At 45.1% G+C, this 24,132-nt stretch overlaps 1 protein-coding gene across 2 annotated transcripts in view; it reads right to left on the bottom strand.

The window, feature by feature from the left end:
• Nucleotides 1-618: 618 nt before the first annotated feature.
• The window catches only part of xpr1a (xenotropic and polytropic retrovirus receptor 1a), a 107,829-nt gene continuing 84,315 nt past the window's right edge, over nt 619-24,132 (bottom strand). The window contains exons 10-15 of one of the 2 annotated variants that reach the window (XM_056277732.1): nt 19,826-19,986; nt 18,282-18,487; nt 6,722-6,888; nt 2,170-2,309; nt 1,450-1,674; nt 619-676 (exon numbers count right to left, since the gene is read on the bottom strand). In XM_056277732.1, the coding sequence (XP_056133707.1) occupies nt 619-676; nt 1,450-1,674; nt 2,170-2,309; nt 6,722-6,888; nt 18,282-18,487; nt 19,826-19,986 (957 nt within the window). Of the gene's footprint in view, nt 677-1,449; nt 1,675-2,169; nt 2,310-6,721; nt 6,889-18,281; nt 18,488-19,817; nt 19,987-24,132 lie in introns of both variants that reach the window. The other variant, XM_056277733.1, reaches the window with a different exon arrangement.

Genomic DNA, 24,132 nt, shown 5'->3' with positions numbered 1-24,132 from the left:
CTCAGCGTTCTGTTATTGTCGAGTATTTCAGTCTTTTGATTGGCTTGTCTTGTCCCTGTTGATCCTGGTATAATAAAAATGCATGTAAACAGTCGTCTATAGCCTATCTATGAAGCTTTTCTGAGTAATTAAAAAACAAAAGAAAAGAAAAGAAAGAAAAAAAATCCAAAGAATTATTTGAACGACTCAACGTAAACATCGCCAACTAAGAAAGTCTGTTTAAAAAAAGTGGGCCATAAAAACACTGAGGAGAGTCCCGGGGCAGTGTGGTCTTGTCTTCCCACCAATGTGCTTATCCTGCAAGTGTCTGTCCGTCTGTATGGCTGTGTGTTAGAGCTATCTCTGCAACCGTCGCAATACTACTCTATGCTTGTGCTTCAGGTTCATCTTTTTGTATGTTTCTGCAGTGGCGTGTGTGTGTGTGTGTATAATATATATATATGTATATATACTATATGCATTATCTGTTTTGGTGTGCGTTTGTGTGTACGGTGTGTGTCTGAGTGCAAATGTGCATGTCTTTATCTTTGTGTCTATTTGTACGCCTGTCTGTTTCTGTGTGTGTGCGTGTGTGTATGTGTGTTTGTGTGTGTGCATGTGCGTGCTGACATTCTGGGCTCAGCTGAAGGCTTCATCATCCGTGTCTTCAATCAGCACCTTTGTGTCCTTCTTGGATCTAAGTAAGACAGGAAAATGTATATCATTAGATCTTTTTTTGTGTAATATCATGAATTCATTCATTATCCAAACTGCTTATTCTTACTCAGGGCCGCAGGGATGCTGAAGCCTATCTCAGCAGCCATTGGGCGGCAGGCTGGGAGACACCCTGGACAGGCCACCAGGCCATCATAGGGCCAGACCCACACACACACACACACACACACACACACACACATTCACACCTAGGGACAATTTAGTACAGCCAATTCACCTGACCTACATGTCTTTGGACTGTGGGAGGAAACTGGAGCCCAAGGAGGAAACCCACACAGACATGGGGAGAACATGCAAACTCCACACAGAGGACGACCTGGGACGACCCTCAAGGTTGGACTACCTTGGGGCTCAAACCCAGGTCCTTCTTGCTGTGAGGCGACCGCGCTAACCACTGCACCACTGTGCCACCCATATATCAGAAATATCATAACATAAATTGAAAAACTAAATATGACAATCGCTGGTTAATCCTTCTGTCTCCATCACAGACCATTGAGTTCATCTGTTTTGGCTCTCCTCCAGGACTTCTGTCGTTCTGGAGTTGACATGGCGTCTTACACAAAAATACAACAACGTAGAATAACAGCTAATAAAATGCGCTTTACTTTAGAATATAGAAGAGCCACCGAGACAAATAAAAACTTATAAATATTCTCTTTTCTCTCTTTTTTGTTTTTATTCTTACTGTGTTTACACAATCATGTTTATGTCAGTGTACTGTCTGCTTCTTACTGGGAGGAGGACAGCAGGGGGCGCCGGAGAGACAGGCTGTGGGACCTCTTCCAGGTCTTCTTGCCCGAGCGGTTCCGCACGCCATCCTCCTGGTCCATCATCTGCTCCAGTAGTGTCTGGTCATCGGCGTTGAGCGGCGCCACCGAGATGTCCCGCACGGCGCGGAACTCACCGCAGTTGTTCAGGTGTTCGTTCTCCAAGCGGAAGAAGTTCCACACGAAGCGTCTGCAGGGAGGGAGGGAGGGAGGGGAGATGGGTGACACTGGCTGACATACTCCCAAGACTGGGGTCTCTTTGACTAGGATTGGGTATGTAGGTGAATGCTGGGCTCTTATCAGCTAGCCCTGCACCTCCTCCAACACACACACACATACACACACACACACACACACACACACACACACACACACACACACACACACACACACACACACACACACACACACACACACACACACACACACACACACACACCACCACCACCTCAAGAGGATAGGTGTTGCTGTGTCAGAAGGTATAACATGATCAGTGAAAATAAGAGAAGAAGAGGGGAAGATAAAGTAGAGAAGAAGTGGGACCTGAGATAGATAGAAAGCTAGAGAGAGAGAGAGGTGGTAGGCGGTGACAGCAGGTGAAAGAGTGGGAGTGAATGTACAGCTGAGCGAAGGAGAGCGTGTGATGATAATGTGTGTGTATGTGAAAGAAAGCCTGCAGACCCACCTGAAGACCTCTAGAGGAGCCAGTACAGTGGCTATGATGTCTCCAATGGAGTGGACATTGGTCATGGTGGTCAAGGAGATCTGGATCGTCCAAGCAAAACGTAGGATCACATCTTCTATGATGGCGCAGTAGTAGTAAGCCTAGACACAACAGACACGACATTTAGGGAGAGGTATAACGGCGTGTGTGTGTGTGTGTGTGTTTCTGTACGTATTTTGGTGGTGTATTTAGTCTGTGATCACCACTGGTACGGGGAACTTTCTGACTTGCATGTCTTGTATACTACTACACCACCGCAGTACACTGTATGTGATGTAACTTATTTATATCTACATCGACCAACACAAAAATACTACGACACAGAAACTTGGGGTCAAAGACTTCCCCCGTTCAAACCACACCATGCTTCATGAATGTCCTTTAGAAATAAACACTTCCTTTCCTCCTTGTTATATAGACAACAGGCGAAGGTCATCTTCTAATCATACATTACAAAATCCAAACGTCATAGAAAATAATTAAAATAGAATTGGTTTAGAAATCCAAAAGAGAGCTCATATTCTTTCAGTATAGTATGAAAATAAGCACCCTTTTAGATAACTCTGTGTTGTACGGGTATTTGTGCTCGACAGGGCCGCCCATAAGGGGGTAAAAGGGAAAGCTTTCTGGGGTCTAGCAACTGGGGGGGGGGGCATGGAGCCCAGCAATAATCATCCATCCATCCATCCATCCATCCATCCATCCATCCATTATCCAAACTGCTGGAGCCTATCCCAGCAGTCACTGGGCGGCAGGCAGGGAGACATCCTGGCCAGGCCGTCAATCATGTTCATCCTAAATACAAGCAATGATAATGGCAATACCTGGCATAGAGTGTGAACTGGCTAAACAGATGGACTTAAAAACATTATAAAGGACTTTGATGGCTGTATGAGAGGTAAAGATGAAGCTATAAGGTAAGAAATTGCGGTAACACTTTATTTTAGGGGGTCGGAAATTACCTAGTAATTTCCTAGTAATAAGGTAGTAATTATCACATAATTTCTTAGAAATGTAAACTACTAATAAGACACGTTAGTCCCTAGTTAACGGGTGTGACTCTTTAGCCGAGAGGTTAGTGATGTCGCCTTGTGGTGCAGTACCCCCCGTATCGAATCCCGCACCGGGCAAGAAAATAACCGGTTACATTGGTGGCAGCGGTGGGATCCGGAAGTGTGCAGATCCTCAGAAGTCTCTTCGGAGCGCGGGATGACAAAGAGCGAGGGCGCGCTTCCGGGGAGGGTGACGACTGTAAACTACTAATAAGACGCGTTAGTCCCTAATTAACGGGTCTGACCCTTTAGCCGAGCGGTTAGTGATGTCGCCTTGTGGTGCAGTACACCCCGTATCGAATCCCGCACCCGGCAAGAAAATAACCGGTTACAGACATAAGTTTGAAATTACCTTGCAACTTCCTAGTAATAAGGTGGTAGTTTTTAAATGTAATTTTACAGCTAACCTAACCCTAACCCAAATTACTAGGTAATTTCAACCTTATTTCTAAGAAATTACACAATAACTACCACCTTATTACTAGGAAATTACTAGGTAATTTCCAACCCCCTAAAAGAAAGTGTAACCGAAATTGCATTTTCTACTAAGAAATTTGTGGTGTAAGCATAGCAGATCTTAGTTGACCTTTGTGTGGTTAAGCGTGTCAAAGAGTTTTATTAAGGTGTGTATGCTTGCGTGTGCACACGTGCCCCTATGCCTATGTAAGCCCCCATTACTGTGTAAGTCTCTCTCAGTTTACATGTATGTGTTTAGGAGAGGGAGCACACGCGTGCATTGATATTGTAGCAAATTCGGGAGGCAGCCAGGAATCGCCGCAGCAGGAACGCGAACCCGGGTCTCCCGCACCACGGGCGACTACGTTAACCAGTCGACTAAAGGATCCGACCTGTTAGCCAAGGGCTAGCGAGTCTATTTATCCGTGCACGTTACACTATGAGTAAAGCAGATCTGGGCATGTGGCCAGGGGCCCCTAAGTGTAGAAGGGCCCTTCGCGATGGGAGAGAAAAAAAATGTATGTGTTTTTTTTATGTTGGGCTCCACAGATTCTTCTCCTTCTTCTTCGTCGTCTTCTTCTTCTTCTCCTACTTCTTCTTCTTCTGCCTTATTACCTGTTTCTCAGGGGTCGCCACAGGTGATTTTATAGTTTCCATCGTTGTGAGGCACAGCACCAGTGACGACCGTTGTTAACCAACCCGGTATGGAGCCTCGATCGATCCGGTATGGTCTTGTTAATTCGCATACTGATTTGGCAAACAATTTTACGTCGGATGCCCTTCCTGACACAACCACTAACCCTACGTCGGGCTCCACAGATATGACACAAATCTTGACCTTTTCTCTTGATCATTATCCAATCAGAATGAAATAGAAGTAAGTGGCTGGTGTGACAGAGGAAGACGCAGAGGACAGGAAGAAATGGAAACGGATGATCCGCTGTGGCGACCCCTAACGGCAGCAGCCGAAAATAGTAGTAGTAGTAGTAGTAGTAGTAGTAGTAGCAGTAGCAGTAGTAGTAGTAGTAGTTGGCTGGGCAAGTGGTGACTGGTGAGCTAGCGGCAATACACTGTATAGCAGGGGTGGGCAAACTTATCCAGAAAGGGCCGGTGTGGGTGCAGGTTTTTGTTCCGACCGAGCAGTTACACACCTGATCCCACTAATCAACCAGTAGAGTCTTCGCTGAGGAACTTGATTAGGAGACAGGGTGTCGAGCTAGCAAGTAGCAACGATAGCCTGGAAGCGTCTACCATCGGTTGCAGCAATGCACAGCCTCAGCTAGCTAGCACGAAAACGTTAGCCTGGAAGTCTTTAGCTGCAGCAGAGACACACTGCCTCTGCTAGGGGTACAAGAAGACAGGGAAAACGACGAAAAAACGGGAGAAGTTAACGGACAAAGACGGGGATGACCAAACAGTGGCAAGTAACGCTACTTCAAGCTCACTTGCAGCGGCAGGATTTTGAGGACTTGATCACAGAGTTTGCAACGAAAAAGTAAAGAAAGAGGAACTTTTAAAGGTAAGAACCATTTGATTATGCACTCAAAAAACATTTAAGCCCATAAGTTAAAGCTTGCGTGTTTCAATTACATGTAAAATTTCCATCCATGGCGGCCTGTCCAGGGTCCCCCCTCCCCTCCTCCTACCGCCCAATGACTGCTGGGATAGGCTCCAGCATCCCCGCGACCCTGAGAGCAGGATAAGCGGTTTGGATAATGGATGGATGGATGAACTCCAATGTAAAATATGGCATTTAAAGAGGAAAAATGTCATATGTTACATTGAGTTATGTGATCAAATTGGATGGAAAATGTACATGTAATTGAAATACATAAGCTTTAACTTATGGGCTTAAATATTTTTTGAGTGGTCTGTGCATTGAGCAGTATTATTTGTTGTGATACCTTATTCCTGGCAACAAAATCTCTTGGAGTTTAGAGACTCATATATATATATATATGTGTGTGTGTGTGTGTGTGTGTGTGTGTATATATGCTCCAGCAGGATAGGCGGTTTGGCTAATGGATGGATGGATGCATTGTGTGTTGCTGTATATTTTGTGGATGAGTTTATTTGATATGCTGTTTGCATAACATGCATTGCATCACCGCGGGTGGTGCAATGCATGTACAGTTTGTCAAGTTCATTATATGTTGGTTTTTGCAGTTCTGTGTGAAGTTGCCTAGCTCACTTAGTGAGTCTTATTTTGAAACCTGCATTCAGCCGTGCTGTGTGATTACCTTAGGATGGCATTGTTGAAGGCCTGTTCCTAGTCAGTCACATTATTATGTATCAGTAGTACTCATATGCTGTCTGCTTGGGTGGTTTTCCATGCAAACAAATATTGTCATAGTCTAGAGCCATACACTGCCTTGGGATGATTTAATCCATTGTTTCCCTGTCTTGTGATCTGTGAGTGAAATGGCAGTACTTGGTCTATTGAACTGTATAGGCATACCTGCTCGGACTGGTTATTCAGCCTTTGACCAATAGGTGTGTGATTATGGTCTGGTGGATTTGACATGCCAGCTTGACTGGAAGCTCAAAATAATTCAGGTGGGTTTTAATGGCTGGGTGTGGGGTGGGCATGGTGTGTGTGTGTGTGTGTGTGTGTGTGTGTGTGTGTGTGTGTGTGTGTGTGTGTGTGTGTGTGTGTGTGTGTGTGTGTGTGTGTGTGTATGGGGGGGTATGAGCTTCAGTGCCCAGGGGTACTAATCCAGCCTTGGGGGAGGGGCATTCAGTGGCCCTTTTCAGGGGCCCAACCATTTCTGTGGGTGGACCTGGTGCTCGAGGTTGTGTGTCTGCGTTTGTGAGCACGTGCATACATTTATATACATCCACTGTGTTCAATCTGACAAAGTGGTTGAATGCGTCCCGTCTCTGCTTGGAAGAGGGGTTTCGATGTATTGTGCTTGCACATGCCTGTGTCTGTTTGTGAGTGTGTCTAAGTGTGTTTGCATGTTTTTTTCCCCTGTCTGCACCCTGCTATCTGTCCATGCATCTACCTTATGAGGGTAGACGATCTCCTCTCTGAGGAAGGTGTTCTCCCCAGCGCCGCGGTCAAACAGACCCCAGTCCATGCGCAGGTCCCAGATCAGCGTGTAGAGGGAGCTGATGGCCGAGAACACGATCAGCATGTAGAAGAACATGTCTGCGTCCGCATGTCCCTGCTCTGGAAAACACAGACAGACGACACACGTGTAATGACATTGTTAGAATAACGGTAAAAAGTGCAATCTGTCGAGCCTTAACAATTGTCTTCAACGAGTTTCACACTAATAACTGTTTGGGGGGAAAAACATATTGGGTTGTTTGATATTCTTCCCTTTGGGGGATGCTTAACCTTGCAGTTCACTTTAAATAGCAGGGGGGAAGAGGCAGAAACCCCCTGGTAGAGGAAGACATCCATACGTTTGATTTTTTCCCCCCATTGAAGGACATTAAAGGCACTAAGTAGTATGATTATATTTTAAATAATCGATCCAAATTTTAATTAAATGTTTACACTATATCACTGTGGGAGGAATAAGTATTTGGAGAGGGATCCTGCCCTGCCCTATTTGCTGCTCTGCAGCCGATTCCCTTTAAACTGCTTCTTGTGACCACTAGAGGGCGCCACACTATCATCAATAAACCACCACAGAGTGGCTCGTCGAAGTCCTTTTTTTCCATCAAGTCATAGTTTTAAATGCAAAAATCCACTTATATCAGCCACAGTTTCTATATTCAACTCTCAGCATCAAACATCAACATGAATTGACTGTTATTTTCATGACTGCAGAATTGTTGTTTTGAGCGGAGAATGTCACTCCATATAACGGTCATTTGATTAGTCAGATACTGCCCTAAAAGTGAATCGCTGGGGAAGTTAAAGACCTCCTAGGGGTGAGCAATGTACATGGGACATATGGATGGCTTTTGCAGACTGAAAGACCACCCACAAAAGCCAGAAGGAGCTACCAAGGACCACTCCCCACTGAAACATAATGGCGAGCATCCAGATGGACTCAGTCATTCAAGGCAGGTGAAACTGCAAATGGGGGCAAATTGTCAATCACGCCGGCCCAAGTAGCACAGAGATCCTTACTTTCTCTCTAGTTAATTGTTATAAATTCATTAATGATTGTTACTGACATGTTGACTGTGCGCCATTCTGTTTGTCTTATTCAGTTTTGTGCATTACATGATATGGCTGAAAAGTCCACTTTACCGGAAATTTCTGCTGCTGTAGATACTAACCAGACACTAACACCTACCACAAACCTCCTAATTCTGGAGAGAGGTGTTATTATGGTTAGACTTCTGTAACAGTGTGCCCAGTTTAGCAGCTGTGCAACTCTGTCATGTTGACTTCACCTTGTCAATCCTCTGTGTTGACCTGATATGTGTGTATGTGTGTGTGTGTGTGTGCATGCATGCGCGTGCGCACATATGGTGCATGTGTCTGTTTATATACTGTGTTGCGAGTGTGTCAACTCAAGTTCAAGTTAATTTGTAAGTCAGGATGTGTTTGTGCCCTGTGATTGCTCTACTGCACCCACCCACCCACCCACCCACCCACCCACACACACACACACACACACGTACAGGACATGATCTACACATGGTGTACATGTTTATGTGACTGTGTGTGTTTTAACCCAGTGTGAAGGTCTCAACAAAGCCACAGGAGGCCAGAAGCCTGCAGGGATCTGCAGTTGCATGTGAGGCGACAGAGCTGATCAAAACTATTTACCTCAGATCAGATAACCCAGCCATGCACACCACAGTGACTGACAGACACTGCAGCCGAAGCATCATTCACTTATATGGACATTTATCTGTCATTCACCAAAGAGTATGAATGATCCAGTGTACCAACTCAGAGCTCATGACTCTCTCCCCTCATACATGCACATGACAAGTGGAGCCGACTCTTCTAAAATCCAAACAAATACTGATTTTGGACTACGGACGTATAACAGAGGGTTGAGTAACTGTTTTGTTTAATGTGTGTGCAACTATCTCATCAACCACGGTTACCAGGAATCTGTGTGTGCATGCTTATGTGAGTGTGTGTGTGTTAACATGCACCTATTTAGTTTTATTCCTCTCCAGCCGCTGATCTATCACCTATTGCTTCACACATTGACTTACAAAGACTCAGACGGCGGCCAGACGGGACTTGTTCCCATCCATCTTGGTCACTGCCTCTGCCTTCTAACAGCCAATGAGACGCCAGGGAGGAGAACGGGAACATTTTTAACAGCGCATTACTACTGTGGCTCCTTGGTCATGCTCCGTTAACTGTTCTGTCTCCTGCGCTACCAAAAGCTCTTTACTTCCTCAATTGAAAGATGGAGTGAACGTGGTCCCTATGCTCTGCTAGCAATACAAGACCATAATGAGCACAATGAAATTCCCCCAGCCATACATTAAGCTTAGTCCCGGACAACACATTTCTGGGCACCATCTTAAGTCTACTGAATTGTTCTGCTGTGTTGAGGTATTTAACCCTTCATTTTCTGTGTTGTCTGAGTTCCTACTGATGTCTTCACATGTGTCTGGCTCGCCTCTAGGGCAATTAAGGGTTAACATGGTTAAAGAGATGGCCATTGATCTAGAGATCTGGTAGGGGCCAACAGTGGTCACAAGCTGCCATCATACACACTAAGTGGTTTGTCTTTAACACTGACGTGCACACAGGCAGACACATCCATAGAAAGAGGCACTACTGCTGTCATTAGCAATCATAATTAAAACACACTTTCTTCAAATTCTTAAACACAATTTAAGAAAAGCTACTCCAGCAAGACACAGACCCACCTTTATGCAACAAACAAATCCGCTGAGGTTCCATCACTGTGTCCCAATTGTTCATACGACATGCTGATAGCATGCAAACTTGACTATGTGCAGTGTAAGTATGCACAGATGTCCATGCATACTAAAAGACAGAAATATTAAGTATGGAGCTTATAGTCACTAAATTATCAAAAATTCTTTGCACCTCTGTATTGCTAGCAGATTCTTACCAGCCAGGGGAAATTTTCCCAAGCAACATGTCAGACAGTGATGTGGGAAGAGCGGCAGTCAACATCAGTATATTCACATGTATTTTTTAACAATTTCATGATAAAATATTTTCAGCATCAATAAAGAGCTAAAGCTATATCAAAACAAACCATGCGAAAGTAATAAAGTCCTAATTCTAAAGTGACAAAATTCTTCTTTTGGTGTTATAAAGGATCATTTCCACCTGGGTGTGAGTCGGCATGGAGTAATTTATGTAGTGTGTGTTGCATACTGCAGTCTACGTGGTTAATCGTCTGCCTCAATAGTATGTAGTGTACACTACATAATTTATTATATAGACAGCACTAGCAATTCAGACACTGCTTACAATTAATTCCTATTACTATGTTTTATAAAACTACAATGGCAGGGCTGTCTACTAACAAGATGATTTTAAATCCTTCAGCTGTAGCCCTTTATGTACCAGCCCCATCCAATCAGATTCAGTTGTAATTCCAAAGCTCAGCCAATCAGAATGCTCCATCTGTAGTCTGTCGCTGAAAACAAGAAAGTTATTGATCAGAGAGGATGCACCTTTATCAGATGCTTAACTAATCCTGTATCTGGCTCCACATGGAGCGGATGGGGCCTTAGCATGGGTGATTCAGAGTTCAGCATGACAGTGCAGAGAAAAAGATTTGACCAAAGGTGCTGTCTTTTCTCTACAGCAGTTGTTGTGCATATCCGGAAGTGTGAATTAAGAATGTGTGTGTGTGTGTGTGTGTTGTAATTTTCAGTCTAATAATGAGTGGTCATCCAGTACAAGCCCGGGCCCCACCGCCTACCTGAGCAGCACATGTGCACCACCAAACCTCTTGTTTGTCATTTGGGCGCCCATGTTAACCGGTTAGAGCAGCCACACAGCCTGCGTGAGCAGCACGGCTCAAACCACGCTGCAGTGACGCAACTCTACAGAGTAGATGTGACGGCCTTTTTTTCTCTGCGTGGGGCATACGGTTTGGCAAAAATAGACAGTGAAAATTATTTATTGATAGTCTTATATTGACATCATACCAGCAACATTACATTACAGACACCTTTCACTATTGTTTCTGTGTCTATATCTGTAAAATGTCCATCCATCCATTATCCAAGCAGCTTATCCCAATCGGGGTCACAGGATGCTGGAACCTATTTCCAGCAGTTATTGGGCAGCAGGTGGGGAGACACCCTGGACAGGCTACCAGTCCATCACAGGGCTGACATATACACACACAGACACAAACACACACACACACACACACACACACACACACACACACACACACACACACACACACACACACCTAGGGACAATGCAGTACAGCTGATTTACCTGACCTACATGTCTTTGGATTGTGGGAGGAAATCGGAGCACCAGAGGAAACCCACACAAACATGGGGAGAACATGCAAACTCCACACAGAGGATGACCTGGGATGACCCCCAAGGTTGGACAACCCTGGGGTTCAAACCCAGGACTTTCTTGCTGTGAGGCACTAACCACTGCGCCACCGTGCTGCCTCTGTAGAATGTCACAGACCGGAAAAAAAATATAATTTTTTTAAATGTATAATGAATAATATAATCATTTATCATTTCTAATAATAAAAAATCATAATAAAATGTATAATGAATGAGAACAGGATAAGCAGTTCGGATAAAGGATGGATGGGTGGAAATGAAACATTCGATCACGGATTGCCATTATCAAAGGCAAACTCAACGTAGATGGGGGCTGGCAGTCTGTGTGGACACCACATGCAGTTCAGAGAGGTAGTCGTCAGGTAAAGGCAGAGATAAGCGCTGTGGACCAGGCCTAAAATGAAGTTATAAAAGCTGTCAGTCTTTGGCTCATTTCTATTCTAGCCGTGTCCAGCAGACGTATTCAGCCTCAGGCATGTAATTTAAGCTATCTCTGTTCCTCTTCCCTCCGTTCTCCTCTCCCTCTTTTACACTTCTCTCATCTCTTCCCCTCACCTCCACCCACAACCTCTTTCTCATCCCTCTCTCCATCTCTACCCCTTCCCTGCAGCCCTCGTCCTCTATATTTCACCTGCCTTCCTCCCCCATGTCATACCTTCATAGTTTGATATCTTTATTCAACTCTCTTTAATGAGTGTCTATCCTGTTCTCATCAATCCTCTCCACCTCCCTCCGATCGGCTTGTTTCCTCTCTTCTTCTTCCCTCCTTTGGTGTTCCTTCCCTCCTGACTTTACATCTATATCATCCCTTCTATGTTCTTTCGTTTCTGATTTCACTGATCCCTCGCGGCGGTCTCATTTACTGCGTCTCTTGGTCTCTTCACAATGATCTCCCTCTTGCTGAGACCAGCAGGAATAACGTTTCCCTTTGCCAAACATTATTCCTCAGTGGATCAATTCTCCATGGATTTCTGATGCTGATCTTAACTTAGCTTTCACTTCTGGTAAAATGGTAAATAAATGAGATAGCAGTAGCTCAGGAGGTAGATCAGGAGGCTGGTAACTGGTGGGTTGACGGTTTGGTCCTCAGTTCCTCCTGGCAAAAAAATGTTGGCGTCACAGAGCAAGACACCTAACTCCTAACTGTTCCCTATTAGCTGGTTGTTATCTTGCATGGTTGACACTGCCGTCAATGTATTTCTGTGTGTGTGTGTGTGTGTGTGTGTGTGTGTGGGGGGGGGGGTGTGGGGTTGGGGGGTAAGGCATTAATTTAAAAAAATTTTTTTTTTACATTTTCCCCCCTTTTTCTCCACAATTGTATCGGGCCAATTACCCCACTCTTTCGAGCCGTCCCGGTCACTGCTCCAACCCCCCCCACCTCCCTCCCACCGATCCAGGGAGGGCTGCAGACTACCACATGCCTCCCCCGATACATGTGGAGTCGCCAGCCGCTTCTTTTCACCTGACAGTGAGGCGTTTTGCCAGGGGGATGTAGCTTGTTAGAGGATCATGCTATTCCCCCCCAGTTCCCCCTCACCCCCCTGAACAAGCACCCTGACTGGCCAGAGGAAGTGCTAGTGCAGTGACCAGGACACATACCCACATCTGGCTTGCTACCTGCAGACACGGCCAATTGTGTTTGTATGCCTGACCAAGCCGCAGGTAACACGGGGGAGTTGAACCGGCGAGCCCCGTATTGGTAGGCAAGGGAATAGACGGATACGCTACCCAGATGCCCAAGCACTGATTAATTGTGAATTAATTGAGTGGCTGTTGCAGCTGGAAAAGCACTATATAAAATGCAGCCTATTTACCATTTCACATCTGGTAAAATTTAACATCTGTTTTTTGCCCTCAGACCAAAAGATATGTTTGACAACATTTGTATGATGCGAGTGTCCACAGTACACATGTCTGTTGGGTCTACTACGGCAGCTGTTTTCATCTCTGGTCCTTCAGACTTCCTCCGTACTCCCGGTTTTATTTGCTGCCAGACGGTTAATTACATTTACTTGTTGTGGAAGGTCTCTTGATAAGTGGGCCTGAAATCCTGGAAGAACAGAAAAACCGAAGTCATCGTGGATCACAGGACTGGAGTTGAGAACCACCAAGCTACAGAGGAATGTGCAGCTGGTGTTGGCAAAGATTCGGCATCTTGTTCAAGGGCACTTCAGCACTTCGGGGTGGATACTTGGTGAAATAGAGGTTTGAGCTATGGATAGTCTCTTAACGACTTGGCCACCCTGTAGGTTCACATATGTCGTCAACCGTCTTTCCAGCCACTAATTTGTGTCCAGCCTGATTGTTCCTGCCTACTATTCAATATCCCATTCCCCCTGGCTAGTCCATGAAAACATTCCTAGGGGCTTAAATCAGCATTAGGGCCGTAACCCCAGAGCATCTAAAGCAGTAGTTGGGAGTCGAGCCACTGTATGTATAACTAAGTTTGCATCGATCCAGAATAAAGAAACTAACGTACCGTCGCAGCTCATATAGTACTGGGTTTGAGAGATGGGCCTAAATTAGGAAATCCATCCTTTCCGCAGTCGCAGACCCATGAACCAAGCTGGTTTCAGATCAGTGAGGCTTAGCGTCGGCGGCATGGTGACGCAGTGGTTAGCGCAATCGCCTCACAGCAAGAAGGTTCTGGGTTCGAGCCCCGGAGTATTCTAACATCGAGGGGTTGTCCTGGGTCATCCTCTGTGTGGAGTTTGCATGTTCTCCCCGTGTCGGCGTGGGTTTCCTCCCACAGTCCAAACACATATAGGCCAGGTGAATCGGCCGTACTAAATTGCCCCTAGGTATGAATGTGTGTGTGTGTGTGTGTGTGTGTGTGTGTGTGTGTGTGTGTGTGTGTGTGTGTGTGTGTGTGTGTGTGTGTGTGTGTGTGTGTGTGTGGGCCCTGTGTGATGGCCTGAAGGCCTGTCCAGGGTGTCTCCCCACCTGCCACCGAATGACTGCTGGGATAGCCTCCAGCATCCCCGCGACCCTGAAGGCAGGAAAAGTGGTTCGGATAATGGACGGAGGCTTACAGTCTTCCTAAAGTCTAATCAGCTAATTTGCATTTGCCCGGTGATGAAAAATGTTTTCATTGTCATTTCACATTGAAACTGATGAAGCTGACTGACGATGCGCTCACAGACAACTCGGCACAAGACTAAAAAGTTTTGGGGAATTTCTTCTGGGACACTGCATCACTATAAAGCCCACAAACACTTGAGGAGAGATTAAACTCACTGATTTTCAAAGGTAATAAAGCTGTCTCTGATATCCAAAGAGTCATTACAAGTTCATTGTCAGCCTGTCTCTGCTCATTCCCAATTTGAAAAAGGTGAAAAAGGGGAAGAAGAGAGAGAGGAAAATGGGGAGGGTGAGGAGGAGAGTACTGTAATACAACACCTTGCCCTAGCTAGTCTATTACCATCTATCAACCATTCACAGAAAATGAGAAAAACTACAACTAAAATCAGAAAATGCTGATTAAAGCTAGAATAAACAAAGAAATAAAATATTCCTTCCTAAATAACTAAGCATAATAAACTAACTTGGCAAACACTATGTCAGGCTTCAAAACACAAAATATGGGAAAATAATAATGAGTAGCCCCTAGGTAAGTGTTATGGAAGTAAATTTGATTCAGGCTCAGTCCTGACTGGTGATTTATTAAGAGCGCCTCAGCTCACCTTGCTACTCTGGTCATATCTTGTTGCTCTAATGAAGAGGTTTCGGTGTATTTGATGCCCTCGTATTACATCAGCAAATTCGGGGAGCATCTAAATTAAAACTGGAATGTGAAGAGTTTATGACAATGCCAGCTGGGACTATCCCAAAGAAACTCGTGACTTCGTTTGGTGCAGCATTCAGCATATTTTCCCAGTTCCCGGAGCGAAGATGCAGCTATTCCAGGAATGAGTAACCTGGTCACACGGGACGCATCAGAGCTCTGGCTGAGTTAACAATGAGGGTGACGCATAACGTAGACCGACGGCTCGGCTCGGCTCGGCTCTCCGCCTGATATCCTCTGAAACCTCATCCGTCTACTACGGTGGGCTGCTGCGGTGAAAACACAATGTTGTACCGAGCTGTCATCACATGCATCTCAGTCGCTGTCTGCCGCCGCCTCTGCTGCCAGCCTGCCCTGTCTGACAGATGTTCAGCAAAGTCCAAGGGCGTTGCCTTTAAACCACGGTCTATTCCATCTGCTCCCTGTATACCCGTGTCCGTTCTTTACCTATTTACAGATGCGGATTCTTTTCCTCACAGTTGATTTTGTTTTCATCATGCCGGTCTACTCTATTTTTCTGCAGACGCGACAATTCAGTTTACCCACAGGGGTCGTTGGAGTGCATTTAATCTAATGTGATACCCACAGACTACTTAAAACGCACATTTTTTAGCACCGTCCTCTTTGCAAGACAATTTTGGACCTAATTGTGGCGAGGCTTCTACCAAAGGAAAAGGCATTGGGCTTCTGGGTAGCATAGCAGTCTATTCCATTGCCTGCCAATATGCGGATCGCCGGTTCGAATCCCCGTGTTACCTCTGGCTTGGTCAGGCGTCCCTACAGACACAACTGGCCATGTCTGCGGGTGGGAAGCCGGATGTGGGTATGTGTCCTGGTCACTACACTAGCGCTGCCTCTGGTCGGTTGGGGCGCCAGTTCGTGGGGGAGGGGGAACTGGGGGGGAATAGCGTGATCCTCCCACGTGCTACGTCCCCCTGGTGAAACTCCTCACTGTCAGGTGAAAAGAAGCGGCTGGCGACTCCACATGTGTTGGAGGAGGCATATGGTAGTCTGCAGCCCTCCCCGGATTGGCAGAGGAGGTGGAGCAGTGACCAGGACGGCACGGAAGAGTGGGGTAATTGGCTAAGTACAGTTTGGGGAAAAAAAGGGGGAAAATTCCAAATGAAAAAAAAAAAAGAAGGATAAGGCATTACCCACTCCTTTGCTGTGCGGATATCGCTGCAAACTGATGTTTAACCAGACCTAGAAATCTATGAGCTGTTATGGCTAGTTACACTCGTTCTCGCTATTATTTCAAATAGTAAAATAAGTCGATATACTCTGATGTCCGTATTATGCATTCATCAAAGGCGGGCCCTTGAAAGTTAACTCATTATTGGATTCTCCAGAGGATACTACGAACATTTCCAGAGCAGGCAAGTTCCTTTACAACAGTTCACATATTCATACAGCACCAAGGCGGTGGATTTATGGCATTGGGTAGATCTGGTAGTGGTGTGTGTGTGTGTGTGTGTGTGTGTGTGTGTGTGTGTGTGTGTGTGTGTGTGTGTGCACGTGTGTGCGTGCACGGTTGAGTGTCTGCATCGCCTTCCTCCCTCATTTAAACAGTGCCCTGTCTCTACCTCTCCATTACCATGCGGGATAAAAGACGGCTTCATACAGAATAACAGATGAACAAAGGCCATTAGCCGAGGGTCTACACAGGCTTCAGACCAGAGGAACCCACTCCGGAGAAGAGGATATGGCATAATGGATGCCTTGCTTAACAAGCTGGGGGAGAAAAAAAAGATCTGTCCTATGCGTTTGTCTGTCTGTCTGTTTCTTCATCCATTTTTCTGTATTTGTCTCCCTGTCTGTCCGTTTGCTCATCCGTCCATCTTTCCAACCTCCTCTCTATTGCTCCTCCTGGCTCTGTGGCTCATTCAGTCTCAGCTCACTGGCGGTTTAGCGAGGAAGGAAATGTATTGATCTGAATTTGGTTCGAGACGTGAATGAAGACAAGCTGAGAGGTAACAGTTAATGGTCTGAAAGGCCGAGATGAAGTTTCACGGCTGGCATTAGCTGAGAAATAAATATATAACCGGCATCTGAGAAGGTTTTAAACATTGCGGATGGTTGAAAGAGCTGCTTTGAAACGATGGGCATGGACAAATATCTGTCACACGATAATAGGAGATAGAGGCTCAAGGGCTGTTCGTCGAAGAGACAGGGTTTTTTCTTGGCCTGTTGCTTTGTGCACACACTCCTTTGTGATAAGGCTTCTGAGAGGCAATAATCACAAGCTAATTGTGCAGCCGGGTGAGAAAGTGTGACTGGACTTTTAATGACTGTTGCTCTCTCCCTTCCCGCCTTTTTCTCCCTTCCTCTCTCTCTCTCTTCCCATCATCTCTCAACTGCCTTATTTTCCCCCCTTTAAAATCTTTTTATTTATTTATTTCCCCCCCCAGTGTGGAAAATGTTTTTGTTTGGTACTATGAGAAGAGAAACCTTGTTTATCCCTGGCTGTGTCTGAGCAGCTTTCCATTTCCATTATAAAGGAAGTGTGAAGCGGCGGAAAACAAGGTCACCTCGGCTCTCCGCGTCCACATGTTTTTGAATCTGTGTATAGTCTATTTGACAGTTGCCTTTGGGAAAAAAACCCACTCATGGATACAGCTTCAGCCAACAGTAGGTTTGGAGGTATGGACAGCCTTGAACTTATTCCCATCTGGCTTTCTCACTGACAGGGAGCATGAGGATTGTAAAGGGAGGTGAAATCCTACATTTATATAGTTTCTTGCTGATAACTGAACATCTCTACTCTTTCAGAATATCCTCATGACAATTTTTTTTTTGGATCACCCCCCCCTTCTTTTTCCTCCCCAATTGTATCTGGCCAATCACCCCACTCTTCCAAGCCATCCCAGTCACTGCTCCACCCCCTCTGCTGATCAGGAAAGGGCTGCAGACTACCACATGCCTCCTCCGATACATGTGGAGTCGCCAGCCGCTTCTTTTCACTTGACAGTGAGGAGTTTCCCCAGGGGGAGGTAGCGCATGGGAGGAGTATGCTATTCCCCCCAGTTCCCCCTCCCCCCTGAACAGGCGCCCTGACTGACCAGAGGAGGTGCTAGTGTAGCAACCAGGACACATACCCACATCTGGCTTCCCACCCACAGACACAGCCAATTGTGTCTGTAGGAACGTCCGACCAAGCCGGATCCTCATGACAATTTGAGTGCTTGCAGGTGGTTTTTAATAGGCTTTTGAGGAGGATCTCTGCCGAGTCCCACTGCCTTCGACACAGATCATACAAAGGAAGTGTGTGCATGCACTTTAGCGTGTGTGTGCAAACGCATGTTTGCATGTGACCTCCGTCCTACCTTTGTGTGTACTGTAGAGCGCGGCGAAGGTGACGACGAAGAAGGTTGTTGAGTATTTTCCAGCATTCACCAGGTGAGGGAAGGCCCGCTTGGTGTCACGGTAGCGCCTCAGACACTGGACGAAGCGAAGCCAGGCGGGCAGACACTGGATAATGGCACGCACACCATATGAGTAGCTGTGGCATATGTAGTCATCTGGACAAACAGTATAGAATAGAATACAATAGAAGAGAGAGTTTGTTTTAAAATGCAATATTTGCAAAAAGAGAGATCACTTTACATACAAAGACTGTTCTTATCCAGCAGGTAAGGAATATATTCCAAGGTCATTAATGTTGGTTTCTTTGCTTCGCGATGCAACATGTTATATTGTTGCTGCTATTCATTCTCTCATCCTCCCTTTCTTTCTCTCCATCTATCTACCTCTCTCTCTGTCCCTCTCAACTTGCCAAACATTTCCGTTCCATTAACTCTGTGTTAGTTGACTACATGGAGACAGGGGTGTGACTTTGGATCGGCCAACTGGAGGCCAAGGGCGTTAGGTCACCGGGGGCGGTCAATTAAATCCTAATTCACTTTTCACATCCTGACAACTGAGCTGTCCCACCCTGCCGGACACACTGTGGACTTAGTCTGTCACTCTCATAAGAGGGTGTCATTAGCAACGTTTCCCACATTGCACAATACTTCCACCCATATCTCAGCTGCTTATTGACTTCAATAGCCAAACAAGTGGGCAATTACTACAGAAATGATAATCTGGAGAAAGACTTTATCATAACAATAAACCTGAAAGCTATAGTGGAGTAAAGACCAGCAGATTGTAAACTAGAGAAATTATGTTTGCACAAAGTCACATGTTGACTCAAAATTCACCTATGAACTATGAAGTAAAATTAACTTCTATTTGTTGATCTGTTTATTGAACAACGACTGAGCAATTTGACCACAATCAATGAAATGCTAATCCTTGTCTATAGTTCCGGTGCAGGTGCAGTGGACAGAGGTGCAGATGAACTCTGAGGTTTTTTTTGTTTCGTTTTTGTGGACCCCCCCCTTTTTTTTTCTCCCCAATTGTATCCGGCCAATTACCCACTCTTCCAAGCTGTCCCGGTCGCTGCTCCACCCCCTCTGCCAATCCGGGGAGGGCTGCAGACTACCACATGCCTCCTCCGATACATGTGGAGTCGCCAGTTGCTTCTTTTCACCTGACAGCCAGGAGTTTCACCAGGGGCACATAGCATGTGGGCGGATCACGCTATTCCCCCCAGTTCCCTTCCCCCCTGAACAGGCGTCCCGACTGACCAGAGGAGGTGCTAGTGCAGCGACCAGCATGCGTACCCACATCCGGCTTCCCACCCACAGACACGGCCAGATGTGTCTGTAAGGACACTCGACCAAGCCGGAGGTAATACGGGGACTTGAACCGGCGATCCCCATGTTGGTAAGCAACGGAATAGACCGTCGTGCTACCTGGACGCCTCTTGAACTCTGAGTTTAAGGTGAAGCCAGTGTGTCACTGAAATAACGTGTCACCTTTGAATTTGGGCAGCAGGCCCTTGTTGTTGCTCCACTGCAGCTCGAAGAGGTAAAAGCAGACGAGGTACTCCATATCCATCAGAACAAACACCAGCGAGTTGAGTTGGTCAGCCAGCCAGAAGTCTGCAAACTCCACCCGGTGGAATGGTGCTGTGAACACACGAAACTGCCCACGGCGGAAGAGACGAACACATAAGCAGAGAGAGATTAGGACACATGTGGTTAGGTCTTGGAGGGACAATTTCATAATAAGATTCATCATGACCTCAAAATGCTAAAAGACTCATAACAGGAACTTTCATTTGTTTTATGTATATAGAATAGTTTTTCTGAGGAAACCTGAGAAATACTTTCCATTTTCCCCAGTATTTAAACTGGACCATGTACACTGGAGAAGACATCTTGTAAAGACCTTTGAATAACACCGTCCATAGGTGTGTCACGGGTGCAATACTCAGATATAATAGGGAATTCTGCTCGTGTACACATGGTTTCAACAAGGAAAGGGTTCAGTAGGAAGTAGTTAACAAGTGTGTAATTGTCACGGTACTTCAGCAGAGGAGAGCAAAGCAGAAAACAACCTCTATTAATGAGCTGTGATACACAAAACGAAAGAGACTCAAGACTTCCTTATCGCCATGCCACAGGACACCCTAATGGTTTTATAAGTGTGTGTGTGTGTGTGTGTGTGTGTGTGTGTGTGTATAAACGCATATGCATGTGTCTTTGTGTGACTATTCATTGGCATGCAAACAGACACAACAAACAGACAGACAGATAGACGAGTCGGGGTGAAATCCCTCCGGTAGCTTCGCTTTTTGCTCCTATGGGTGTGTGTGTTTCTTGGAACGTGACTTTGGCTGGAGCTTAGTTATTGACTGGGCTCTGTAAAATGATACAACCCTCCCCTGCTCATTCCATTTACCCCCCTCCCCTCAATTTCTGCCCTCAGGCTAGATCTGACATTCACGGCTTACTGTACCCCCCCCCCCCCCATGTTCACTGCCAGACCCAGTCCCTAAACACACCCTGAAGTGTCCAAGAATGTCATAAAATACTGACTTTTTTCTAATACACAAATCAGCTCATAGCAGGCCTCTCTTAGCCTGTCAATCGAAGTCTGTATTGATTGGCTGATCATCTCACTCATATCCGTTCTTTATGAATGTCTCAAGGCTAAGCCTACCCTTACTGGCTTGCCACAGTGGCGAGGGTTTCATTTCTTGAACAAACACTGCAGGTAATCTGGGTCCAGGCTCTGTGGTTTACCCTTTGAGGAAATCTATGTCCTCTATCTGGTGTTTGTTGTACCAGGGAACCAGCACACCTGGCTTTGGGTACTTATGTGAGTAAGTGTCATCGTTTGTCCTATTAAGCAAATAGACTTTTTCCTCAAACATCCTTTCATCCACACAGTCATGGGAAATAGTTATTATTATTATAACCAATATACTAGGACTGTGTGTTGGCATGAATTTGGCAATACAAGTGTCACAATTCAGTATATTGTGATATATTAAGATAATTCAAATTTCATCAGATCTTTAGAAAAAATATTAAAAAGAAATGCTTAAATATACATAAGATCAGAATAATCGGAGCCATAGCTAGTGCTGCACTGGTGACACCTGCTGTTGTTGTGCTTCTGTGCAGGCCTGTTACAATATTGCACCTGCCACCTAGTGGTCGTAGATGTAAACAACAACAATGGCGTCACATTTTAACAACTAAGATCTACTCCCCCTGTACAGTTTAGATTTGGGAATAATTATTCTACCGAGACTTCATGTTGCTACATCTTAGAAGTAATCAAGTCTAAATTAGATAAAGGAGGGGTGGTAGGAGCAGTGTTTCTTGACCTGCATGGCCAGCACCCTTACCAACATGTACCCTCGCTCTGCCGAATGATGTAAGCTAAGCAGGTATGGGCTTGGCTAGTACTTGGATCGGAGACCACCTGGGAAAACTGAGTTGCTGCTGGAAGTGGTGTTGGTGGGCTAGTCGGGGGCAGTCTTCCTTCTGGTCCTAATAAGAACAAAAAACAAGAAAAAAACAAAACAAAAAACAGTGCCCCAGTGCAGTGACGGGGCACTGTGCTGTGCTGTAGGAGATGCTGTCCTTCGGATAAGGCATTAAACCGAGGTCCTGACTCACTGTGGTCGTTAAAGATCCCATGGCACTTATTGCAAGGAGTAGGGGGTCCCCCGGTGTCCTGGCAAAATTCCCAAACTGGCTGTCTTCATCTGGCCACTTAATCATCCCTTGTGCAATTTGCTCAATGATTCCTCCCTCTCCACCTCCAGCTGATGTATGGTGAGCATTCTGGCACAAACTGGCTGTCATGCATCACCCAGGTGGGTGCTATATATTGGTGGTGGTTGAGGTGAGTTTCCCCCCTTCAATGTGAAGTGATTTGGGTCTAGATAAAGTGCTATGTAAATCATTATTATTATTAAAACATTTGGTACAGTGAGCCATCCAATATGTCTATCAAAGTTGTCCAAATTCAAATTTTCAGCTCATACACTGAATTGGGTAAGGTCTTGTATATCTGGTCACTCACAATGTGTTTTCATATGAATAATGAATTGTCATCAATAAAATCATGCATAATGGGAGTGCCACAAGGCTCAATTTTGGGGCCGCTGTTGTTTACTTTATATGTCAATGATCTTCCATCTGTTTGTGAGGATGTGGATGTATACTGATGACGCAGTTGTATACAGTCATAAGAGAGATGCTGAACAAGTGGCCGCTAAGCTCTCTCTAACTCTTCAAAAAGTTGCTAAGTGGCTGAGTGTTGCATGTCTTGCCTTGAATATAAAGAAAACAGTTAGGATGTATTTTGCTAATAACCAAAAACAAACCATGTATCCACAGCTTAGTATTAATGGACAAATAATCAAAACTTTAATGAGGTTAGATATTTAGACTTGATTTTGGAGTCCAATTTGACTTTTGAAAACAGATGAGTAAAACATTGAAATATAACATTGTTAAATTTAGACAATAAGGAACTTGATAACAACAGAAACATCAAAAATATTTTTGTATGCTAAGATTTTTACTCGTCTTCATCATTGTATATCCTGCTGGTCCCAGGCCAGTAAGACTGTTCCGAAACCAACTGAGATTCTTTTTAAACATGCATTAAAAATTTTTGATAGGAAATCATTAAATCACCATCATTGTAACATATTGTCCAAATACACCCTTTTAAGTTTTGAAAATCTCATTCTGTTGACAGAAGGTCGATGGGTATTTAAGATAATTCACAATGCTGTTCCTCCACCATTGAAGAGCTTTTTTTCCTGCTCTGCTCTGAGCAAATGAGTAGAACCTCTCCATCTGCTTCAGACTCAGATTTAAACATCCCTTTGTGGCGGACTGACTTTAAACAATCTGCTTTTTCATTTACGGCAATTAAACATTGGAATATGCTTTCAGATGAGCTTAAAATTTACACAGATTTTAATTCCTTTTCCCATGGCTCAAAAAATGGATATTGAGCAACCAGTCACGTCCACATTAATTTGACCTTGATTCTGATTTTCAGTTGTAATGAATTGTAATTTTATAGTTGTAATAGATGAATGTGCTGGTATTTATATGTTGATACGTGCTTGTAGATTTGTATAATTGTTAGTGTGATAGAGACTATGTAATGGTGTTGGATGTAAATGAATGTTTTTAGTGTCTGGTGATTGCTCTGTGCATACCTGCTCAGGGACCAAAGATGGAAAATAGCTAATAGTGAAATCTGACATAAATCATCTCTTCTCATTTTTAGATTAATGTTTTTGTGGATGGTCCTTGTTTAACAAAATAAAAATGAAGTGAATTGATTCCACTGCCACGTCTCTTTGTGTGTGACCTTAAGAATCAATGGTGTTTTTGAAACTCGACATAACATTGTCAAAGATATAATCGCGACACTCCAAGTGCATCAGCCCTATGATATACAGTACGTCTGACTTCAGAGTGCTGTCGTGGTTGCTCTTGTCAGCCCTTTTTTGAGGCTAAGGCTGATTAGGTAGACGCATCGAGGAAGAGGAGGCCCGGAGAGCGTTGTTGAGGATTGCAAGAAATTGTGAAGGAGAGGGGGAGGAGGAGGAGGAAAGGAGCAGGGAGAGCTGAGGAGCGGGGCTGATTGAGAATTGCTGCTGTGGAGGACATGAGAGTAAGAGGGGATTGGGGGGTAAGAGAGGGGAGGAGGAGGAGGAGCTCGGGGCAGTAACATACTGATAGATCTATGCTTGTAATGATTGCACAGTCACAGCCGCCACCTCCCCCGGGACGAGACTGCATTCTA

The sequence above is a fragment of the Lampris incognitus genome, chromosome 3 (genome assembly GCF_029633865.1).
Source record: "Lampris incognitus isolate fLamInc1 chromosome 3, fLamInc1.hap2, whole genome shotgun sequence".
Taxonomy (NCBI): domain Eukaryota; kingdom Metazoa; phylum Chordata; class Actinopteri; order Lampriformes; family Lampridae; genus Lampris; species Lampris incognitus.
The sequence above is the reverse complement of the archived record's forward strand: the minus strand, read 5'-3'. Positions and strand labels throughout refer to the sequence as shown.